The 22460-nt window shown below is 32.4% G+C and overlaps 3 protein-coding genes across 10 annotated transcripts in view; 2 read left to right on the top strand and 1 right to left on the bottom strand.

Annotated features, from left to right (window-relative positions):
- Positions 1-295: 295 nt before the first annotated feature.
- Positions 296-2641, top strand: LOC117219961 (corrinoid adenosyltransferase MMAB). 2 transcript variants are annotated; one of them, XM_076524773.1, is made up of 3 exons: positions 296-535; positions 1479-1842; positions 2139-2641. In XM_076524773.1, the coding sequence occupies exons 1-3, from the start codon at positions 459-461 to the stop codon at positions 2361-2363; spliced, it is 666 nt and encodes a 221-aa protein (XP_076380888.1). In that variant the 5' UTR covers positions 296-458; the 3' UTR covers positions 2364-2641. The 2 variants fall into 2 exon arrangements, with proteins under 2 accessions (XP_076380888.1, XP_076380887.1); XM_076524772.1 differs by having other exon boundaries at positions 299-535; positions 1476-1842.
- Positions 2211-4147, bottom strand: Sbds (SBDS ribosome maturation factor). The gene is made up of 2 exons (XM_076524771.1): positions 3803-4147; positions 2211-3643 (listed from the first exon to the last, which is right to left on the bottom strand). Exons 1-2 carry the CDS (start codon positions 3931-3933, stop codon positions 3016-3018), a joined length of 759 nt encoding a protein of 252 aa, XP_076380886.1. The 5' UTR covers positions 3934-4147; the 3' UTR covers positions 2211-3015.
- A 1155-nt stretch (positions 4148-5302) lies between these two features.
- Positions 5303-22460, top strand: part of ssh (Protein phosphatase Slingshot) — a 176091-nt gene continuing 158933 nt past the window's right edge. For all 7 annotated transcript variants that reach the window (XM_033469994.2, XM_076524764.1, XM_076524768.1 and 4 more), the window contains exons 1-2: positions 5303-5523; positions 13037-13092. In XM_033469994.2, coding sequence (XP_033325885.2) covers positions 5467-5523; positions 13037-13092 — 113 coding nt within the window. In that variant the 5' untranslated portion in view covers positions 5303-5466. The remainder of the gene's footprint in view (positions 5524-13036; positions 13093-22460) is intronic.

Here is a 22460-nt window from a genome sequence, read left to right on the forward strand (position 1 = left end):
TATTTAATGTACTAAATGTTATTCAAAGATAGTGTATACAATGCTTGTTTAGTTTGTGTTGTATAATCTATATCTCTCTATATATGAAAACTTTTATAAAAACAAATTGCAAACATGCAAATATATATATATATATATATATATTAACTTATTTTTTGTTTTCCAAAGTTAATTTTTTAAATTTATGATTATCTTTTAATAACCTTTTATTTTTTAAAGTGAAAAATCACTTTATATATCTAGAAATTTTATTTCTCTATATGTATTCAGTTGATCAAGATTGAAACAAATACAATAGTGTGTGATAGTGCGCATGTATTGCATAGTAGGCTGCTACCAGGCTACTAGCAGCATGATCTTAAAACTTCTTAGAGATTGTAAATTGTAACTTTTGCTACGATAAAAATTGAATATTTAGAAGAAGTGAATCGGCATAATTACATCGCACTTGTCACAAAATGGAAGTAGTCAGAAGTGTATGGAGAAAACCACTTTTAATATACAAAGTTGGAATGCAGGTGTCTTTACGAAATAGGTATATGGTGAGATTGATATAACCTAAACTTCATTTTATGTTTCCCGTAACACTCATCGGTAAAATTAATCTTAACACATAAAATATCGTTGTTACAATAATGTTTGTCATATCGACCTTAATATTTTTACTGAAATTTAAATGTCAAGTATTCGTTAGCATTTGAAGCTGTTCTATAGCTTATTATTTATTTTAATTTACCGGTATTTCTTCATTTCCTTTTAAACTGTTTATTTTACATAATACCCACATTATATCACACAACATCCCATAATTCATCTTTAAACGGCATATGTAGGTATTACTGTAATTTAGTGGTTTACAATAAAGACTTGTAAAATATTTTAATTTCTAGGAGAAATAAAAAATTTTCTGACAGTTTTTCAAATTACTTTATTTGTTATACATTTTTTCTTTTCTTTGCAGCGACAAAATAGTTGATAATAATAATAATAATTGATTTTATAACTTGTGAGTATTACTGTAGAATTCATAATTTCTTTTGACTAAAATCATTTTGGTATGAAAGCAATATAAAGAGTAAAATAGAATATGTATAATTTATTTCTCGTAGTTGAGGCTAATATAGTGAAGTAATAAAACGTATGATGTAACTAATACAAGATGTTAAATATATTATAAAATATGTACGTGTATTTATGGTTAACAAATTAATAATGTGAAAGAATCTCCTAATTCTTTATAGACATTCTTTGATTTGTCTTAGAAACAATACCAATACTTGTGCATATAAATACTAAGTAACTTCAAAAAATATTATGTTATGTTTTAAAAAGCTGAAATTCCATTAATGTAATATTGTTTTATTTACAATTTAATAATAAATACTTAATTTACTGTGATATAATTGATGATAATTTATAGAAGTATATAGTTTATGGTTTCTAAATAAAATTAATCTTCGACTACTAATTTACAGTAGCAGTTCTACATCCAAACTAACAAGAAAGGATATTTCCTCACAAGATGATGATACACGGGCAATAAGTGCAGATGTCGATTTAAATGTAAAAAATGATGTAACATTCAATGCACTTGTTTCAACTGAAGAGTTATTGGCACAAATAGGACTAGCACGAGAATTTGCAAGTGATGGAAAAGTTGAGCATCCATACGTTGATAAATTGAAAAGGGTGCAAATGATTTTATTTGATTTAAGCCATGCTATATCAAAATCGATGCCTGGTGAAAGCAAATCCTTTGAAAGTAAACATATTAGCGATTTGGAAGAATGGATATCGGAATATGCCAATCAATTGCCACCTCAAGAAACCTATATCATTCCGGTAATAACAAAATATTTTTACATTTACATTAATTAAAGTTAATTATATTAATTTTTTAACAAATCATGTTGTTGGTGGATTCAATAGTTTGACAAGAAATTCAATAATTTAAAGAAAGAGGATTGCATTGCATTTTACTTGAGCATATACGCATTTAAAACACTGTGTTATGATTTTTAAAATTGAAATCATGGCTTCAATTGATATTACAATTTTATAAAAGTAATAGCTCTAGCAATAACATGATTCGTTAAAATATTATGTACTTATATTTGATCTCATAAATTTTGTAATAGGGAGGTGGTAAAGCTTGTTCTACTCTACATTCAGCAAAGGCAATATGTAAACGTGTAGAAAGAAATGTTGCATCACTGGTTCAAGATGGTTTATTGAATAAAGAAGCACAAATATATTTAAATAAATTACAAAATTTTTTGCTAACAACATCACGCATTGCAGCAAAATGTGATCAACGTACAGAAAACATATATATTCCTAGAGCAGAACTTAATGACAAGTAAATGTGATGTTATATTATAAGCATCATAATTGACACAGTAATGTTTCATTGAGAAATAATACAGATTAAATATCTATGCAGAAATTTTCAATAATACGATTATGATCAGATATATTTTCAATATATTGGCGAGATGTAAATAATTTTTAATTGAGTTACTTGTGTCAGTTACTCTTATTGTATTGTTGTACTATTATATAAAAACTGTATATAACAATTATGTTCTGTATGAAGTAACCATTACATCATTTTTTTAATAAATTGTAAGAGTAAGATGTAGCCTTCAATTGTAAATATCATATCACCTTAAATATTGTTGTCTAAAAAAATAGTCATCCATGAAAGTAATCTCATTCTATTGATTTCATTAAATTTTGATAGTTAATTACATTGAAACATATATCGTTTAGATAATTTGCTTATTAATACCTATAAATAATTGTAAATTATACTATTTTTGTACACTTCATTGATTACTTTGACATGCATTTAATATTTTGTATCGAATTCTATTTCATATGTGTATAAATATAATAATTGTAAATAAATGTATACTTGAATAAAATGAAAAATATTACAAAGAAATTAAATTTATTAAACATGTAGAAAGTCGTGAATTATAACAAGTAACAACATTTAAGTGGATTTATAATTTATTCTAAAATTTCATCTCCTTCAATAACTTCCTTTAAATTTAGTAATTCTAGAAATCCAGAACCCTTTGTTTCAGACCTCACCAGTTCATCTATTTCTCTGTATTGGCCAGGATCAATTAGGCATATTAAATTTAATGTTCCACTATCCCAATTTTCATTTTCTAATTTTGTAGCCAGCTTAACTATTTTATCTCTTGTTTTTCTTGCTTCTTTGTTCGAAATTTGAACTCTTAATCTCATTTGAGCTCGTTCTAGTGGCATTATAACTTTTAATTGAGGAATAACATCCAAAGCTTGCTGTTTAGCATTTCGATTTGGTTTAACAGAAAAATGAACATCCTTCATAGCTTTTTCTATCATTGTTACTGTGTATGGGCGTTTGGTTTCTGGATTTACACATTTATCAGCAACGGTCGTTGCAATATCTTTAAACATAGAATCTAGGGCAGAATGCCTTTCTTTATCTGAAACTTGTAGTTCCCCTTTAGTAAGAATTTCTTTACAAATTTCAGTTTGATTATCTGTACCAAAAGCTTTCATAAGGTCTTCCTTTTTTGCAACTTGCCCTTTTGAAACATTTATAAAAACTGTGTGTGTTTGTAGAACTTCATCAATGTCTTTCTCTCTGAAACGTAGTAAAGCTATAGTAATCACAAATGAAGTTCAAGATCTTGATACGTAAATTGTTAAAAAATGTTCCCTAGTTTATAGGTTAGACTATGTGAGAAAGACAGATTGATAGTACGATGCAAATTTTTGTTTCAATAGATAATTAAGAACTTACAATTTATTTCTCCATGAAACAACTTTATTTCTATAACAGGCAATCTCAAATCGTTTTCCTGCCTTTTTCATTCGTACCACAGCCACATTGGTTAATCTTATTTGATTCGTCGGCGTAAAAATTTTTGCCATTTTTCGTATTTAACAAAGATTGAGCACCAATTTCTTGTAAATATAATACATACATTAAACCCTTTTTTAATAGCGCACGTGTCCACGAGTATTGTTTCGCTTTATGAAGAAATTCACGGCGAATGATTACCGTGCATTATAAGGTAGGGTCGGTAGAGTAGTCGTGCGATGAACAGTATATACATATACATACTATGTATGTATGTACGCATGCACATTTCTGGAGCTATATCCATACTACATATATGTATATACAAAGAAAGAAGTCACGCGGTATATACAACATAGGGGTAAGAGGAGACCCTGCTTGTTCATAATTCGATTTGTTGGTACTGTCACTTTAACCAATAGCAAAATGATATGTACCTCATATCCAATCAAACCCACATTCCTTCGAGGTGATTTCATTTCTGCCGTAAAGAGTATTTAAATAAAGTAAAGTGTAATAGTGTATATGTATTCCTATCTGAGCGTATAGTCGGTGTCTCCATGGTTTATTACTATAGATCCGATTATTATAATCTGTATTCGTATCCACAAATTCCAGCATAGATACCGACTATGGTCAGTGTTGGAAATGGAAGGGTTAAATTATGATTCATAATAATAAGAATACACACGTACATGTTTCTTTTTAACATTTTACACGTGCACACGTATCTCAATCAAATACAGAAAATATTGAAAAATGCCACTGTCACATACATTCGAAAACGATTTCAAACTCTCGATTTACAATCGAATCGTTGCACTTAGCTTTCTTTATAGTATCGATAGATTTTAAATATTTTGTGTCACATAAATTTTAAAAGACTTGCACCAGTGACCTAACAGCGTATTTTATAGTACTTTATGTATAAGTTTCCTTCATTTTGAAACGATACAGTTTAATTGAAGTAGAAGACAGATTTATTAGATAAACATGTTCACATTTCTTTGTGAAGTGAAGAACTTTTGAAAAGTTTATATTTCGTTTATAATTAGAAATGTATTCGCACTTGTTTTCACATTTAATATATTTACTGTCTACTGAATATTTCTTAACTTTTATCATTGTTCCCCTGTAGGCAAATATATAAAGTTCAACTGATGCTACTGTAAAAATAAATACAACATTTTAGAACAAAGTGTAAAACGATTTAATTCGATGCCTTAAAATAATTTTTGCTACCAACTTTCGAATAGAAAGAATGTTCGTGTTAACGTTATATTACATTTTCAAGCATTCGTCACAACACTTGAAATCACGCAATATTAATTGAAACATTGAGATCGGAAAAAATAGCCGATGGTAATGACGTCGTCGTGTACGATAAGCAGAATCGAGGGGTGCGCACGCCATGATTGTACGCATGCGCAAACCGTCGCTACATTAGACTGTATCAAACATGGCTGCCGCGTGCGTGATGCCGTTGGAAGCGCGTAAAAAATGATTGTTTTTTCGTGGCTCGAAGGACACGATCGTTTGTACGTGTGTGCATAGTGGTAGTGAGTGTTATCTCCAGCATTTGGACAACGTGGGAGGCCATTATCATGGCGTTGGTCACCGTGCAGCGATCTCCTAGTGTATCCAATTCCCCGCAGAGTTCGGTAAGTTTTCACTCTTTCTGCGTCTTTCCTATCCCCTTCTGTCAATTTCTGTCATGAATGCACTGTTTTCAACCATTCCCACCGATCACTCGGCGTGGTGTGCTCGAAACACGTTGCGTACTGTTTAGCGTTAGTTCGGAATGCCCTTCCTTATTTGGTGGTGCATTGACAGCCAAATGTGGAAGGGAATGAAGAGATTGAAACGGTTACTTCCTGTATTTACAGTGACAGTAAACAAGCAGCGAGAAATGTTACGTCGTTCGAAAAATTACGATTACACTAAACATTGGTTTGTTTTGATGTTTCCCTCCTGCGGTTGGCGGTCACGACTCTAGGCGAGGCTGCACGACTTCGCGGTCAATCGTCAGTTCGCTATCTAATCCGTTCGGAAGTAGTACATTTTTCTATTACCGGCTATCTTTCGACGATACTTTTTACTGTTTATATTACGAAATGTTGCGATCATTTCATCAATTATTCCTTTATTTGATATTTTATTAAATTACACCTTTCTACTAAGGCTGTCAATAACGTTCGAACTTCGATTTTCACCAAATATTTCTTACCATTCCAATATTGTTCTCATCAACCACTGTCAAGCCATCGTCAATTTGTTATACTGCCTTCGATTGTATTTAAATTCGTTTTATCACACTGAGACACTATTACGTTATTATGCATTTTTATTGGACTTAGGAAATTGGATAAGGCAGCAAGATCAAAGTTTTCGAAATTCTTCGATGTTACGAGTAGACTGCAAACTTTTAAAATAAACATTGTTTGCATTAATTGCAAGATAGAAAAGCTACAAAAACATTTCTTTCTTTCTCTAATTATGTTATCGAGTTCGAAGTAATACAACAGTAAATTCAAATTCTTTAAATGTATTTATCGTTTTTTGTATTTGAATTACTCGGTTTTGTCATAAATGTATAAAATCCGCAATCTAGTTATGAGTGTAACGGTTTCAATTTTATAAGAATTTCTATTCATAGACTAAGTATAGATTCATATTCGAATTGGTTCGCGAAGTAAATACGTACGTCTAGCCTTTTTGAACCAGTCGAAATTGAAATTGTTAACTGGGCCATTCGAACTGTTGAATTCGTGTAGCATTAACCATGCACGCTTTTCCAGTCGGTCGAGCGTGTGTGGATATTCAAAAAAGTTGAAAGTCTCATTATTCGGTCACTGGAATAATCTGGAATTCTTGGTGAAAATTCAATGTCTGGGTATCTCGCTAGAGTGTATGAACGTATGTTATGTGCTCACGAAAGCATTGACATTTTCACTTTCGCCAGTTACTTTCGTTCGACAATCGATTCGTATGTATGTATTTCCGTCGAAATAAATTTGAAATAGAAGTTTAAGTCTTGCACAATAGAAATCAAATTGGTCCAATGTTCGTTCATTCATCGGATATGTAAATCTTGTTAAAGATTTAACCGGCGAATACGAACGTACGTACGTACGTATCTCTTCCCATTTCTTTTAATAGAAAATTCACCCTTTCGCGGTAACATCGCTAAGGCCAGAATGTTGTGGCGTCGTTGCGAGGCCGCGGAAAAGATCAAGCGACGACTGTGCCATGTAGAAAATATCTGCGTAATATAGTCTCTGTAATATAGTAGAGAATTATTATTTAATATTTTCAATTATATTTCATATTTTACCGCGTAGTCTTTTAAAGAATACTGCGATTGATATTCTCAGTTCGAATGATAAACCATTTTTCTGTTAACAACCTTTTCAGAAAAGTTCATAAGCTATTATTATTTTGTACACGACGACGTATATCGATTGAAAAAAAAAGTTTAGGGGGATTCACTGTTTTGGGGATTCGAAGAAGAGAGAATTAGATTAGATTCTCTTCTTAATAGAAAATCCACCCTTCCGCGATAAGATTGTTGACGCCGGAATGTCCGTGGCGGTCTACCGATTGTTCGCGGCACTCGCACACTAACTCGTGTACCAACTATGAACCACAGTTCGGATCCGTCCCGACGGTGGAACGGCGAAAGGGAGTCGAAAAAGAGAGCGAAAGGAACACGTGGATTCTACTATATCTCTGCTCTCCGTAAACTAGACCCGTGACGAGAACGTTTTCTCCGTCGAGTAAAATGATACAGTCGAAACAAAAGAACGCGGTTCCCTGACTGCCACCCTTGATCCGCCCTCGTTCTCGGTTTCCTTGTTTGACGGCAGACGACTTTCCGATTGGCGAATGATCCGCGCCTCGTAATTGTCAAGCTCCAAGGTCACGAACCAAACGCAGCCAAGCTGACGCACGGGTCATTGATTAATTAACAAAACTGTTTTAAAACTGATTAATCAACAAACTACCGATCCTCGGCACTGTTTAACGAATGGCTGGATAACGCACTATACGTTGTGCTAGCAATCACTATGTCACTAAATGATATCTGTACATGATGTAATAACTGTATAGAAAAGAATTTTAGGAAGAAACATCTTGATAAGTAATATTTGTATATCATAATTGACAGAATTAAATAACATTTTAATAATCTCCTTGTACATTTTTGGTCCGTAGTGCGTTCTTGCACCTATTTTGCATAACATTTATTTTTATTTTTTATATTATCATTCATTTATTTGTACCTATCATTTACATAGTATTAACAAATAGTTATACAGTACAAATACACTGTTTTTATACCGGTATTATATACCTTTTTGTAAATCAAATTCTTTCTTTTGCAAATTGAACTCAGTTATTCGTAATTATTTGTAATAAAATTCATACAAAATTAAAAAACTGAATGATATTTTATAAACATACATCTATTGAAGATTAATTATTTGAAATATAAGATTATATATTAAATTTAAAAATTGAATGACATTTTATAAATATTTATTGAAGATTAATGAAGATTAATTATTTCTATCGAAAGTTGTATTATTTTTTTTATAAATAAGTATGTAAAATCTTATTAAATTTAAAAAAGTTGAATAAGAGACGGTCAATTTTGATCTGTGTAAGGGTTAATTTTATTTGCAGAAGTATAAATTAAATCTGTGAAAGAGTTAATTTGGATCGATAAAAAGTGAATATAATTTACAAAAGGATTAATTTTGAGTAAGAAACCTGCATTATCATGAGTAATCATCATTTAAATCGTTTCCCCCTGTTCCTAAGACTTACATCATGTAAATAATATCTATAACACTTCCTGCCTTTTGTTATAAGACCACTATAAAATTACAATCAACGATCATAAAGATCAACAACTTTAATATAGAATACACAGTACATATTTTTAATGATACCGTTTATGAATATTTTCCTCAGGAAATTCCTTTATCTTGCCACTGCACGTGTTTACTTAATCTGTTATCGCTCATAAGGGGTTCCGTTTCGATGAACATGCGTGCTAGAATCTCTGTGAATGTCAGCGTTGCCAATATCCTGAGTAACGTATGCAAAAATGTAGTATCGATGAGAAGGTAATTCTGTGTCGGCAAAGTATTCTATGTTCGAACGATTGAAAAATTGAATGATTTTGAAATATCCGATCGCGCGAATTTATCGAAATCGGATCTCGGCGATTCAATGCAATGAGATACGTAGAGGGATGACTAACTCCGGGACCCATTGAACGGGGGAATCGAAAAAGGGTCGACATTTCCCAGCATGCACTTTGCATATACTGAATGCTCCGCGGTCTACGAAGTGCACTCGCCGAAAGGGTAGTTGCATTTTTCTAGCGCGTCCAGAGGGGACGGATCGTCGAGGAACACAGGTCTATTGATTTTAAGGGCCCCTTTTCTGCCCAATGTGCACGACAGCGCGATATTTTCACCATTTGTGTTGATTTACTAACAAACAAAATTATTATAAACAAATTTTACACTTATCTTTCTCCACAGACTTTTTACTTATCTTTTTTACATTGTTTTTATACCTTCAAATTGCATTGTAATATCGAAAAGAATTTTATTAACGTGCAAAATCACTACAAGCAAATTCTACGTTTCCCTCCTTTTAAAGATTTTTTACTCACCTTTTTAACTGCGTTCATACATTATAAGATTGCATTTTAATATCAATAACAATTTTATTAACTAATAAATTCTGCACACTTCCCATTCTTCTCAGATTTTTTATTTATCTTTCTGTACTGTTTTCTATATATTATCAGATTGCATTTTAGTACCGAAAAAAATTGTATTAACATACAAAATTATTGCAATCAAATTGAGTACCATCCTAATTTTCTTAGAATTTGCACTTATTTTTTAACTTGTTTTTTACATCATTAAATTGCATTGTAATTCCAAGGTTAATTTTGTTATGTTTTCAGTCGTAGAAGTACGAATATCGTAGCATGCTTGTAATGCGATTCACTTTTATTGTAACAATAGGTAATTAATGCGTGACGCATTTACAGGTATCACACTCTTTATTATTTACCGGAAAAGGAGAACAAAGGAAATTCGCTTGCATTGCTTTTAACGACCCCAATCAGGAAGTTATTAAAGAGTAAAAGTTTAAATTTCATTGTTTGCGCTTACGTTCGCGCATGAACCCTAGATAACTACGGTAACTATGATTAATGCTATTTAAGATATGAACAAGGTGACATCAACTAAAACTGTGAATATGATTGATTTTTTTTTTATTCAAACAATAAAATATTTAACCATATAAAGAAGTAGAATTAATGAAATTAAGATGTTTTATTCGATACGGAATTTATTAACACTCGAACAGTGGACAATTTTGACAAAGATATAACTGAATATGTTTAGGATTATTTACAATCTTTACTTATCAATTTTGTTCAAAATATTTTTTAAGGCGTTTCTCGCAGGCACATTAGTTTTTCTATAGACACGAAAGAATTTAAAGAAGTTGCCAGGAAATAACAACATTTATACTCAGGGACCAAATGGACTCTGCTGATCGAATGTTAATTGAAGCATTTGTTATAAGAGAATTCTGCGATTTCTATTTTTACAAAAAGTTAATTAGAATTGAATGAGTGTTAAAATCATGATAAACTCAAGACCTTTTTTGGGCAATAGATTTGTAATATATCTAAATATAATGGGCTATTTAATAGCATTTAAATAGAAATTTAAATTTTAATTGATTTTAAATAGGGATGAAGTTAATTGTAATAAACTTTAAATACAAAATTTAATTATATTGGATTTTCATTATAAATTTGAAGTACAGTAGGTTTTTAATACGATTTAAATAGAAAATTTAAATTGTAATAGATTTCTAATATAAAATTTAATTCTAATAGATTTCTAAATCTAAAATTTAATTGTAATTAATTTTTATCATAAATTTAAGATTGTAATGAAATTTTGTTGACAAGAAATTTTGGACAATACCAATGTCGTTTCATTCATTTATCTTCACGAAAATCAAAGTTATTTGAGACATTAACCGCGTCACACTCGGCAACTTTGCTCTCATTTTCCGCCTTTGTTCCCGTAGGCTTCACTTTTACCGACGCCTCGACACCGTGCTTTAACATTCGAGTTTAATCCGGGAACGCGAAGCATCCCGCAATGACCCACGAAAGGCAAGTGGTTGGCATAACGCGTAGAATCGTTTAACAAAGGCAGCCTTAACAGGTGCTTCGCTGGCGGCATTCTGCCTTTTTTTAGTGCGCACACTCCTGTGTGCATCGGACACGTGTATGTGCACGTGTAGCTTCATTCAGCCACGTCGTCACGTACTTTATTGATAATAGACGCACTGTGTTTTCTTCTCGACACCTCCTGAACACGCCGCCACTCCGCGTGTGCTTGCTTTTACATTCGCTTGACATTTAACCCTCCGCCAGCAACCTTATTTTTACCGACGTCGCCTCCTCTGTATACCGAGCTGTTCAAATCGTTGCACTTTTTTTTTTTTTTAATACAAGACTGAATGGAACTGCGAGCCTCAAGTCACCAGAACTAAAGTCTCAAGAACTATCACATCTAAAATTGTGGTACAACAAGTCGGGAAGTGATAATAATACTATTGATAATATCGAGTAATACTATTGAATAGGAATCAAGTGGCTTGTCTGGCCATGACATGCCAATTCTACTTCTCGCAATACTATCAGTCGCGCGAACTTGTCGCATCTTCTAACAGAGTTTTCTCGAAAACAAAGCCTCAAATGAAAAAAAAATGTTACTTCTTTTCTTGACTTATTTTCGCATGTGGAATCACTACTTGGTTGGTCGTACTCAGTGTTCGCAGGAAAATAGGCTACGCAAGGGTGAGGGCAGGCGACGCAGCGGTGTGACGCGTCTACCGAATGAACATTATAATTCTGAACTACCAATAGACAGAGACTCTAGATCGCGTCGCGATCGTAGTTCAGAATTATCCCGACGCATGTGTCACCGCGACACTCCTTACGTAGCCTATTTTCCTGCGAACACTGTTTGTACTACGATTTTTGGGCGTGATGGGTGACGTATACATTTTATATATCGCTTTTACTATCGTTTTTTATATGAAGGGTTGACTTGAGACCTATGATTATTTTCAGACTGTATAAAATATTGTATATTTTATATTGCTATATAAAAAAATTTAATTCTTGGACCTTGATTTTCAAGTTCGAAGACAATTTTGCGATCCATTTTTTGTTAGCAGGTCTTCACCGACCTAGAAGTGTAGAATCACGCTAGAATCGTGACACATAATTATTATACACCTTGTACAAGAATCTTTTTTCCAGAATATGATTATCTTTTTCATTTTCCTATACGTATATAATCATTTTTATTTTTCTTATATCTCCGATAAATTGTTAAACAAATTTTTATAAATAAAAGTATATCATTAAGTTATTGGAAATTAAGATCAGCTTAACTTTATTAACGATATTGTATTTTTCTTACATGAATCGGCACATTTTCGTGTCCTCTTAAAAAAAAATATAATAGAAATTTCATTCCCTAATAGAAGTTATTAATTTTCTTCTGAATTCCATATAAATCGAATACTGCGCTTGTCTTAATTTATTGGGCAAAACATAATTTTTTTGTTGTTTTTTTACTATGACTTCTAGAATATTACAATTAATACTCCGGTAGAATTTTCAGTAATTGTAAGCGGAAATTTAAATTTAAATCAAAGTACGTATTTGGATAAAATATACATATTTAAAGATTTTTATTATGTATAGCGGTAATATCTATTAATATTTGTGGAAAATTAATTTTCTTTTTAATACTGGAATTTGTTTTTCTAACGAGAGAGTAAAACGATGATTTTTGAGATATGATTGCTGCATTGTAACAAAGAAAAAGTGGGTAACAAGTTAACGAGCAATAATTTACTGTTTCTTCTAGAAACTGTGTCAATAAAAACGAAATCGGTCATGGGCATCGTTCGAACAATTCTCAGTAGTACTTTATTCAAATCACTGTGTAAGCGGCACGTATAGCTTGCTTCCTCTCGAAATGAGGGGTCTAATTTAACTGCGATCATTTTTTTTTTACTAATCGCTTTTATTTGTCTTTGTAGGATTCAGGTGCTGGTGCGCCGACAGATGATGACGAAGCAGCGAGGAGCTGTAAAAGGTGAGTTCCCATAAAAATAATTTTGCATAATGTTGTCGTTTCTGCTCGGCTTCATCCTTTCATCGAGCAGAATCGATCAGGAAGCCTGATTATAAACTTAACTATCGACTTGTGACTGAATCTTTTTAAGTAGAATTTATATAAATAACATTTTTCTCTTGTCAAACGTTCACTGTTCGCAGAAAATCGATTCCGAACATTTTCTGTAAAGGTGTCTCGTCACGATCACGTGAACATTTTAAAGGTTGTTGAATTTGTTTTTGACTACACTGACGCACGATGTTTAAATAATTATAAATGCATTTTTAATGAATTAAAGTCGTAAATATTGGCTCCCAGCAGAAATATGTAATAGTTTCTCACGCGTACGTCTCATACGCACGTTTCTTTGAAAATAAATCGTCAGGCATGGGGTTAAATTTAAAAATTGAATTGAGCTTTATAAATAACTAGCGAGATGAGTTTGATATGCAGAACAATGAATTTGATATCTAGAAAGTACGAGTAAGACCTGCAAAAGAGTTCATTTGAAGGCCGATAAGGTGAATGTGATCTGAAAAAGTTCAATCTAGTTCAAGATTTTTATTAAAATAGTTTGATAAAACAAGATAGAATTTGATTTACAAAAGGTGAATTTGATTTTAAAAAAAGGTGAATATAATTTGCAATAGAACGAATTTTTAGTGTAGAAAACCTGCAGTCTTGTTTCAGCCAGTAATTAGCCGCTTATCGAACGCAGAGTTCTATTTGACATTTGCACTTGTTTCGATTGTTTCTTCAAAGTGCTGAAATATTCTGCGCGATTATTCGAGTTTTAACACTAAACCTGATCGGTCAAATGATCGCTTTTTAAACTTTAAGCAAAATTTTTAACTTCAATATTTTCGCCTTTTCTCAACTTACTGCACGACTTTCTCTATAATAGTTATTTCATTTTTCTATGTTTATCTCTCTTCTTTTTCTGTTTTTTTTTTCTCTAATAATCTTATGTTCTTTACCGTTGTCTACCGTGATTTAACGTTATCTACTGTAATTCACCGTTATCAAACTAATTATTACTGTTTAGTTTTTCGAAAGAAAATGTCATCCTATTGTGTCTTAGGCGCAAGCCACATGCTTAAGCACATTTTCTTTCATATCTGCGACGCGATAATGTCAACTTGAAATAACAATAGTGCATAAACTTTCAATTGTGTGTGTAAAATTTCCAGTTGCAAGTAAAATTTTAGGGTGAAGAAATGTGAAGAGGAACTAAAAATAGTAAAATGCCACCGAATTTTGAGATTCACAGGTACAAGAAACAAAAACTATGGAGGAAACATCAACAGATTCCACTGTAATTTCTGAGAAACGAAAAACGTGTCAGATTGGATATTGCAAAAAAATAAATAAAACCACAAACGTCTGTTGTACACGTGAAAAATATGTTTGGGTAAAATGTTTACCGAAGAGATCCACCATCTGTAAAAAATACGGTGTACAAAATAAATTTTATTTTAATTTGAGTAACAGTATCTAAATTACTGAAACAAAATATAATCTTTTCAATTTCTAGAGTCTTTTTTTCTAAAGAATGTATATGTCTAAAATGCAAAAAAAAAAAAATAAATATCTTCTAATTATTACGTAAAAGAGTTATTTTGTGTTTTATTGTCCATGCGAAATTGTTTATATAGATCTGGGTTAAAAATATTTCAATTAAGGAATATAAACATTTGTGCAAATACCGTTGCTTTCAACTGTGTTACACATGCTTCATTTGAAATACGATGGAACTGTATTAGTATGTATTAAATTAAATGAAGAATTAGTTGAAATACTTATAATTGATTTTACAAATATATTTAGTAAGTGTGTAGAATATATACATATTTTTTCATATCAGTCTGAAATACTTAATTGAAATAAACATTTTCTTTATTGTACGTGAAATGAAACATTTAAATATGACTTCCACGAAATTTTGGCAACCCGGCAACTGCGAGGATGTCCTAACATTCGTGTTTATATGTACATTGTTAAAAGCAAACAAATGTTAAATATTCCAATTACATTCATTAACCCTCCGAGTGGTGCTGTGTCGGGGTCATTTCCGACTCACGCCGATATTTCACTAATACAAACGCAATCACAGTTCCCCGAGGTTCCCTCGCGTGCAAAGGGTTCAAACCGCTTCGAGACAGGTACAGAAATGCACACAAGTTGTTCCCGCCGCTGTAGCGGTGGAGGTGGTGGTAGAGGGTGCCCGAAGCCAGCGCGGGTCTAAAATGACACCGGCACAGAACTTTGAGGCTTAATTGCGAGAAATGTAAGAAAAATATTGTATTCTGAAACAGTACGTATTTGTACCTTTTCTATAAGTTTAGTTTCTCCCATAAATATTAATCGTAAGAAAATGAAATTTGAAATAATTAATAGGAACTTAAGCACGTGAAATATTTTTTCAAATAATTATTTCCAATACATCTTAAGAGAATACTATTTCAATTAATACTTTCTTTTACCACTACATATATAATAATTGTTTTTAATATTAACTTCTTAATATTAACTAACACTTTAAAATTAACGTAATTTTTATTTATTTAACATTACAACCAAGGTTTCGTTTCTATACGATCTTGCAAAATACCGTACACAAATGAAATAGAATTGCATTTCGTCAGTCTAAACAATTTTATTTGAAAAAAAAGAAGAATTTTTATAGGAATGCAGTGGTACAAAATGATAGTAACAATAAATCATGTATAGCAATAAATTAAGGAATGATATTTCATGCTTAATATTTTGTGGCTCCTCCTTTACATTTATTAACAGTCACTACTATCTTTGAAATATTATTACAGCTTTTTAATAGCTTCTTGATCTAATTGCTCCCACTCATCTTGAATACATTTTTTTCATTCGGCAATGTTCTGAAATTGTCCGCCATTTGCAGCTCGGTTAAGATTTCCGCAATAATTTTCAAAGGTATGCCCTTATTCTGCTGAAAAATACAGGGTGTCCATGAAAAAAAGGGTGTCATAAAAAGATACGACAAAAATATAGAGTAACTTTTTTTTCATGTTTTCTTATGAAGAGTCACATGGAGCTCGCCTGTGCCCCCTGTTGCCAGTTACACCCTGTATAACATATGTTTTTAACAAATGAGTATAATGTCTTCTTAACATATTCTTAACAAATTAACATAATGTTTTTATTAACATTAATTTAATTAATTTAATTTAATTGTTATAATTAATTAATTAACTTAATTGTTGTTAACAACATTTATTTAACGAGTTCTCTGTTTTGATAGAAAGAAAAAACCAATGAGTTGGCGATTTCTGATAACAGTCGACAATCGCGACGATGCTACCTATCGCCGATGATGACACTCGCCCAGATTGACGTCAATCATTTACAAGGCATACGTGCTATGTCTCATCCGTAAATTAACATTGACATTTAAAAAATTACATTAATTTAAATAAAAACGTATAAATATACGTGTAACGAAACACATGTGAATTAATACATATATGTATTTAAACGTACGTGAAATAATTCACGGGTACACGTGTCCTTGTTATGACACGTACTGAAGTACGTGTATACGAAGTGCACGCGCACACGTGTACACGTATGCTTTTAACCCTTTGCACTCGAAGCCATTTTAACAGTAAATCTAAAATAATTTTTCTGACTTACAGTAATTCCATTTTATACGACAAGGTGCATTTTATGCATACGAAATTGAGTCTCCTGATTTATAAGAACAGTTATGCTTTTAATAATATTTATAATAATATAATATAATAATATTATTAAATAATAATATAATAATAATAATATAATATTATTAAATATAATAAATAATCTAATATAATATTATTAAATAAATTAATATCTATCTATCTATATATATATATATATATATTAATTTATTTAATAATATTATATTAGAATGATATTAGAACGTGATACAATAATTTCAGTGGTGCCTCAGACTCGCCACTCGAGTGCAAAGGGTTAATACACGTTCAAAACCACGTTCCCCATTACTAATACACGTATCCTCGCTGTGGTAGTTTCGACTATCGTGCCGCTTCGCCTGTCCGACAGTCGATAAAGTAGGAGCGACACCGGTTTCAATGTCTATAGGGTGTCTAAACATCTGATCTGACCTGGGTTAGTTTATTTTTCGAGCAAGCGAAGCAATTGATACACCCTAACTATTCTCACGTACATTAACATTAAATATCTTTGAAATTCCCGAAAATGAGCTTTCAATTTTGTGTGAAGAAGATACCTTCTCCAGAAGTTCACCCGTTACAGTGGCCACTGGGAAAAGTAGGGGACCTCTGCTGACCCACACGCCGCTGTAAACATGCAGGTGTACGCAGGATTCATTGTAGTAGTAGCTTAAGAGTGTGTTTTTCATTAATATCTTGAATTAATTAATTAATATCTTATATTACTATTATTATATAATATCTTATATTTGAGGCCCCATCCTCCCTCCATCCCTCTCAAAACACCATCTTGATCGGCGACAGGTCTCTTTCGCAAGTTTACCTATATTTTTATCCAGATCTGATTGCTGTAATCAACTGGGAAAGAATATAATATTTATTTAAAAAGTTGTTTTATTTATATTTGATCACTTTCGGTAGAAATAGATACTGACGGAACGTCGGTAGAATTAGTGTTCAAGCCGTCCTTTTAAACTTCATGAACGTACGGACGGTCGTCAGCTGTGAGGTTTCCTTGTTAGCGCCAAGGTGCTCGAAGCGAACCGTTAGCTAATGAATCCTGAGATATGTATTTGTGCCCAATTAGTCCACACGCACGGTAGCCCGCCTTGAAAACCGCGCAGTTATCGGGAGGAGGACAGTGCGCGGCTAATTCTAAATCGTTTGCCTTGCGGTGCAGATGATCTGTAACTCGGGAGTTCCTAGTGAATTCCATTAATTATGAGTCGCCTAATTGAAAGACTGCTGCTCCTAAGCAGCGTCCTCGGCCGTTCTCAGGAAATCATTTCCGAACAGAGAACTCTTACTTAATCAAGCAGACGAGTTCCTTTCTGGGAAAGGACTCGCGTCTCCCCGACTTCCTCCTGCCGGCAATAATTCAATTAAACCGGCTCCTCCGCGCGAGGAAAGTCTCATGCGAACTTCCTCGAGTCTCCGGGATGTAAACATTCGCTAATTTGCAGGAAGTCGGAGCGAGCGACTCTTTTCTTACCTTAAACGTTCGACTTTCTACATCGCCGCTTGCGTAATCGCTGCAAATCCGGCAGACGTAATCGAACGATCACACCCCCTCTCGGTCGGAATCGGGGGGAGGGAAAAAAAAAACTCCGGAAATTAACGCCTCTTTCAGTCGGAAGAGCAAAACACGACGCTTTCACAATTTCGTCCGCGGAAATTGTCTTTTCGCGTCTCTTTTTCTCTTGGCGACAGGGAAATCGCTGTTTTCGGGTTCAAATGCGATAAGGTTAAGGGACGAAACTCAGCAGAGTTTTCTTTCGGACTTTTCTGCATCGTGTTCATTTTTTTGCAAATTATATCAACTTTACAGGTTGTTTATATAGAATTTTCCTAATTGATGAAAACAGAGTTTATAGAAATAGAGATTCAACGATTATGACTAACCAAAAGAAAATTTGAATCATATGTAACTATTATTTATAACAAAATAATAATCATAATCATAATAATCAAAATAATAATTATGCAACAACTTTTCTCATATCGATTGTTACAGTTATCAATTATCAATAATAAAAAGTCTTTGTACACTAAATTTTTAATTTTCGACAAATACTATCGATACAAGACAGTTCACAGTTCACGAAAAAGTATTCTAACTTCAGCGAATGGTTAAACGAAAGATAAGGAAGATGTGAAGGTCGAAATATCTTTAATAATCCTGTTAAAAAGGAACTGATTAGTTATTTTGATTAAGAAATATAAAACTACAATAAGAACGTATCTATGTAAAGGAATGGTAAGAACCTTTGTATTATTTGTTAAAATAATGAAGAATTACTGTACATCTGAAATTCCTATAAATTCGCTTTGTCATGGATTGTTGAATGCAAACTTCAGGTAAATAGGTACTTTACGTAATGGCTAGCTCATGGCGGTGAGTTTAAGTTGCATTATTCACGTTCACGTAAAATTGCTTGAAACATGAAGCGATGATGGTTAATAGACTGCAGATCTTCGTGCAAATTAAAAATTCGGTGCACAATCATCTTAATTAGCTGGAAACAATGCAACAGAATTTTTAAATTTTTCGAATGATTTCGCTGTTTCGCATTCGATCTATTCATTTTTGTTGTAAATACATCAAACCCGCAGTCTGCTAATAAACCGTGAATGCCTAGCTAATGATGGTTTTTAAATATCGCAGATGCTTATTGTATCTTCGACTAATACATAATAGATTTTCTAGGTCAGCATTAGCACGAAGCTTGATCATAATTTATATCGCTGAAGATCATCGATTGAAAATTACTCTATTCATTGCAAATTCTCGAGGAAATGATATAAAAATATTACAACCTCCATCCACAACGTAATTTATGCATAAGACTAAAAAATTTTCTCGCTTTAGGCTTCTAACTGATTGTAATTTACGATCGCTTAGTTTTTTGCCACGGCTCATTACGCTTGATATATGAGAGAAATGTTGGAAGTGCAAATTTTTCAATGTAACAGACCATGATGCGAACAGTTTCATGACTTGCAATCGAGGCGACCGAAGAAGTAACATACTTAGACTCTGCTATTATTTTGTCAAAGCGATAATTATTATATATATATATATATTATATATATAATATATATTATATATGCTATACAATAATAATATCGGTACTGTCATTACGACTGTCGCATTCTTGTGGGACATTTTTTTTTTTTTTTCAACAGAAGTCTCCAATATCACATCGCAAGCGAAGGATTGACAGCAATTGCGAGCAGCTCCAATTTTTATATATTCTTTGTTACACATGTACACTGCCTCTCCTCCTTAACTCTTATTACTATCTAAAAAAAAATTATGAATTTGTACAGAATTAGAGATCACATTCAACTAATAATTAATCAAATAGCTTACCAATAATAGTGGACAGCAATTATATCTTCTTATATCAATATATCCGCCGTGTGCTTTTATAACCGCATTAATTGGTCCTGGCATACTGGCCTGTTTTTTTCATTATTTCACTGTCAATTGGGTTCCACTCCGGTTGTAAAACTTCCCATAAACGTTTTCAAAAATAAATGTTTCGATCAATATTTTTTTTCTAATTTTTTTCTTGCGTAAACTTTTATTTATTTAAAGGATTTAAATATTTAAATTGTTCAACTTGATGTTATCAAGGTACATTATATACATGTGCATTCACAATAGAATTCATTCTATGAAATCGGCAAGTGTCCACATAACTTTTGAGCGGCAGTGTATATTCCATTTCGTTTAAAAATTATGATTTGTCATTTTGCGTAAAAATAAATTAGTTCCAAGCGATAAGACCGTTACATAATAAATGGCATTGTATACAGAGACACAATGAGAAATTATCTGAAGATGATTTTACGCTGCAATCTTATGTTTCGTTATGCAGATAGAATTCTATTACTTCTATCGTAATGAAAGAATACCAGAAACCTGCACAATTACATTCCACTCGAAAATTGATATTCTTTATTAATACTTTACATAACTATACAATTGACGATGTTTATGAACAGATTACGGATGTTATGCGTTCATGACAAAAATGAGTAGCAGTAGTTCAAAACATTGGACAAATTAGAGTAATTGAAAAGTATCGATGTTTCATTTTCAATCTGTTAATATTATTAAAGAAAGAATTAAATGTATGTATGGCACGTATCTCTTGCAATTGACGCATAGAGTCAGAATTGTGCTGATTCAATTTCGCAATTTAATTACATTGTATTTCAATTCCATAGTAATTCACACACACAACTGTTTTGTTACTTAAATACATAATTCAAACTTTTCAGTTAATACAATTGATAATTATTTTAATGACGAGTTTAATTCGAATAAAATGCAATTCAAATACGATATAATTGAAATATAGTTCTCCAAATTACGATTTATTTCGGTTCAGACATTATGAATTTATAAATATTACTATCCTTCTGTTTCAAACGTTCGCGCGGTTCTTTAAATCTCTTATTATTTTTCAATCCATAATTTTAATTCAATTACATTATAATTCGTAATTAATATAATTGAATTACTCAGTTGCAATTACTAATTGCAACGTTGTAATTTAATAGAATGGAGATCTGATTTACTAATTCAAATGTAATAAAACCATAATGTAATTGAATGACTTCGTAATTATAATTCCTTGAGTAATCCAATTGTGATTCTGCACACAACTCTGTATCAAATTATTATCTTTCACAAAATTTCACATTTTGTGATCGTTTTCAGCTTTGTTCTTCAACTTTTCAAAGCATGTTTTCGAAAATATGTCTTGCAGACGTATTAAGACTTTCTATTGTTTCCAGTTTAACAAACGATTTATTTACATTAATCGTGAAAAATTGAGTAATTAGGTGACAATTTAAATACCCGCGATTAAAATGACTTGGTAACCGTAGCAGTTAAAAAGAGAAAACTGCTGGCGCATAAATTCTAAAGGAGAAAACTGGACTAAATTTAAGAAGAAGAAGCGAGGGTAGTTTCTAGCAGCAGCTATTCCAGACGCATTGTGGTCCGTTCATGAAAGTCAGTAAAATGTCCTGCATTCCGCACAAAGAAATAGAATCTCACCTGAATCGGGCACGACGAGGCTCGGTGATGTCCCGACAACAGCGATTGCGGTGCACTTTCACGTTCCGTATGACCTGCCGTCAATTCAAAACCCGACCACAAACTTATTAGCGTCCGTCACGGGTACCCGTTACTCTAAACTGAAACGGAATCGGCTTTCTACGGGTTTTGTCGTTTCCAGAGAAAATCTTTCTTGGATTGTTTGTGACATAAGTAACACGAGCGACTCGTGTTGAAACAGATATTATGGTTCTTTTCGGGGACCTGCTCGAACCAGTGAAATGTTGGGAAATACGTGTCGCGCAAATTTTCTATTATATGCTCTTAATAATTACGTGTACAGTAAATTCTCTCTAATTGACGCTCAGATTGTTCACAAAAATGGACAATTTGGGAAGAGAAGATGCGATTATTTTTGTCTTGCAGCCTCCGGTAACTATAAAAACGAGCCGCAAGGCTGGAATAATCGTATCTTCTCTTCCGAAATTATCCATTTTTGTGCACAATCCGAGCGTCAATTAGGAAGGATTTATTGTACTAGTAATAACCAGAAATAACGT

Source organism: Megalopta genalis, chromosome 10 (genome assembly GCF_051020955.1).
Source record: "Megalopta genalis isolate 19385.01 chromosome 10, iyMegGena1_principal, whole genome shotgun sequence".
NCBI classification, from domain to species: domain Eukaryota; kingdom Metazoa; phylum Arthropoda; class Insecta; order Hymenoptera; family Halictidae; genus Megalopta; species Megalopta genalis.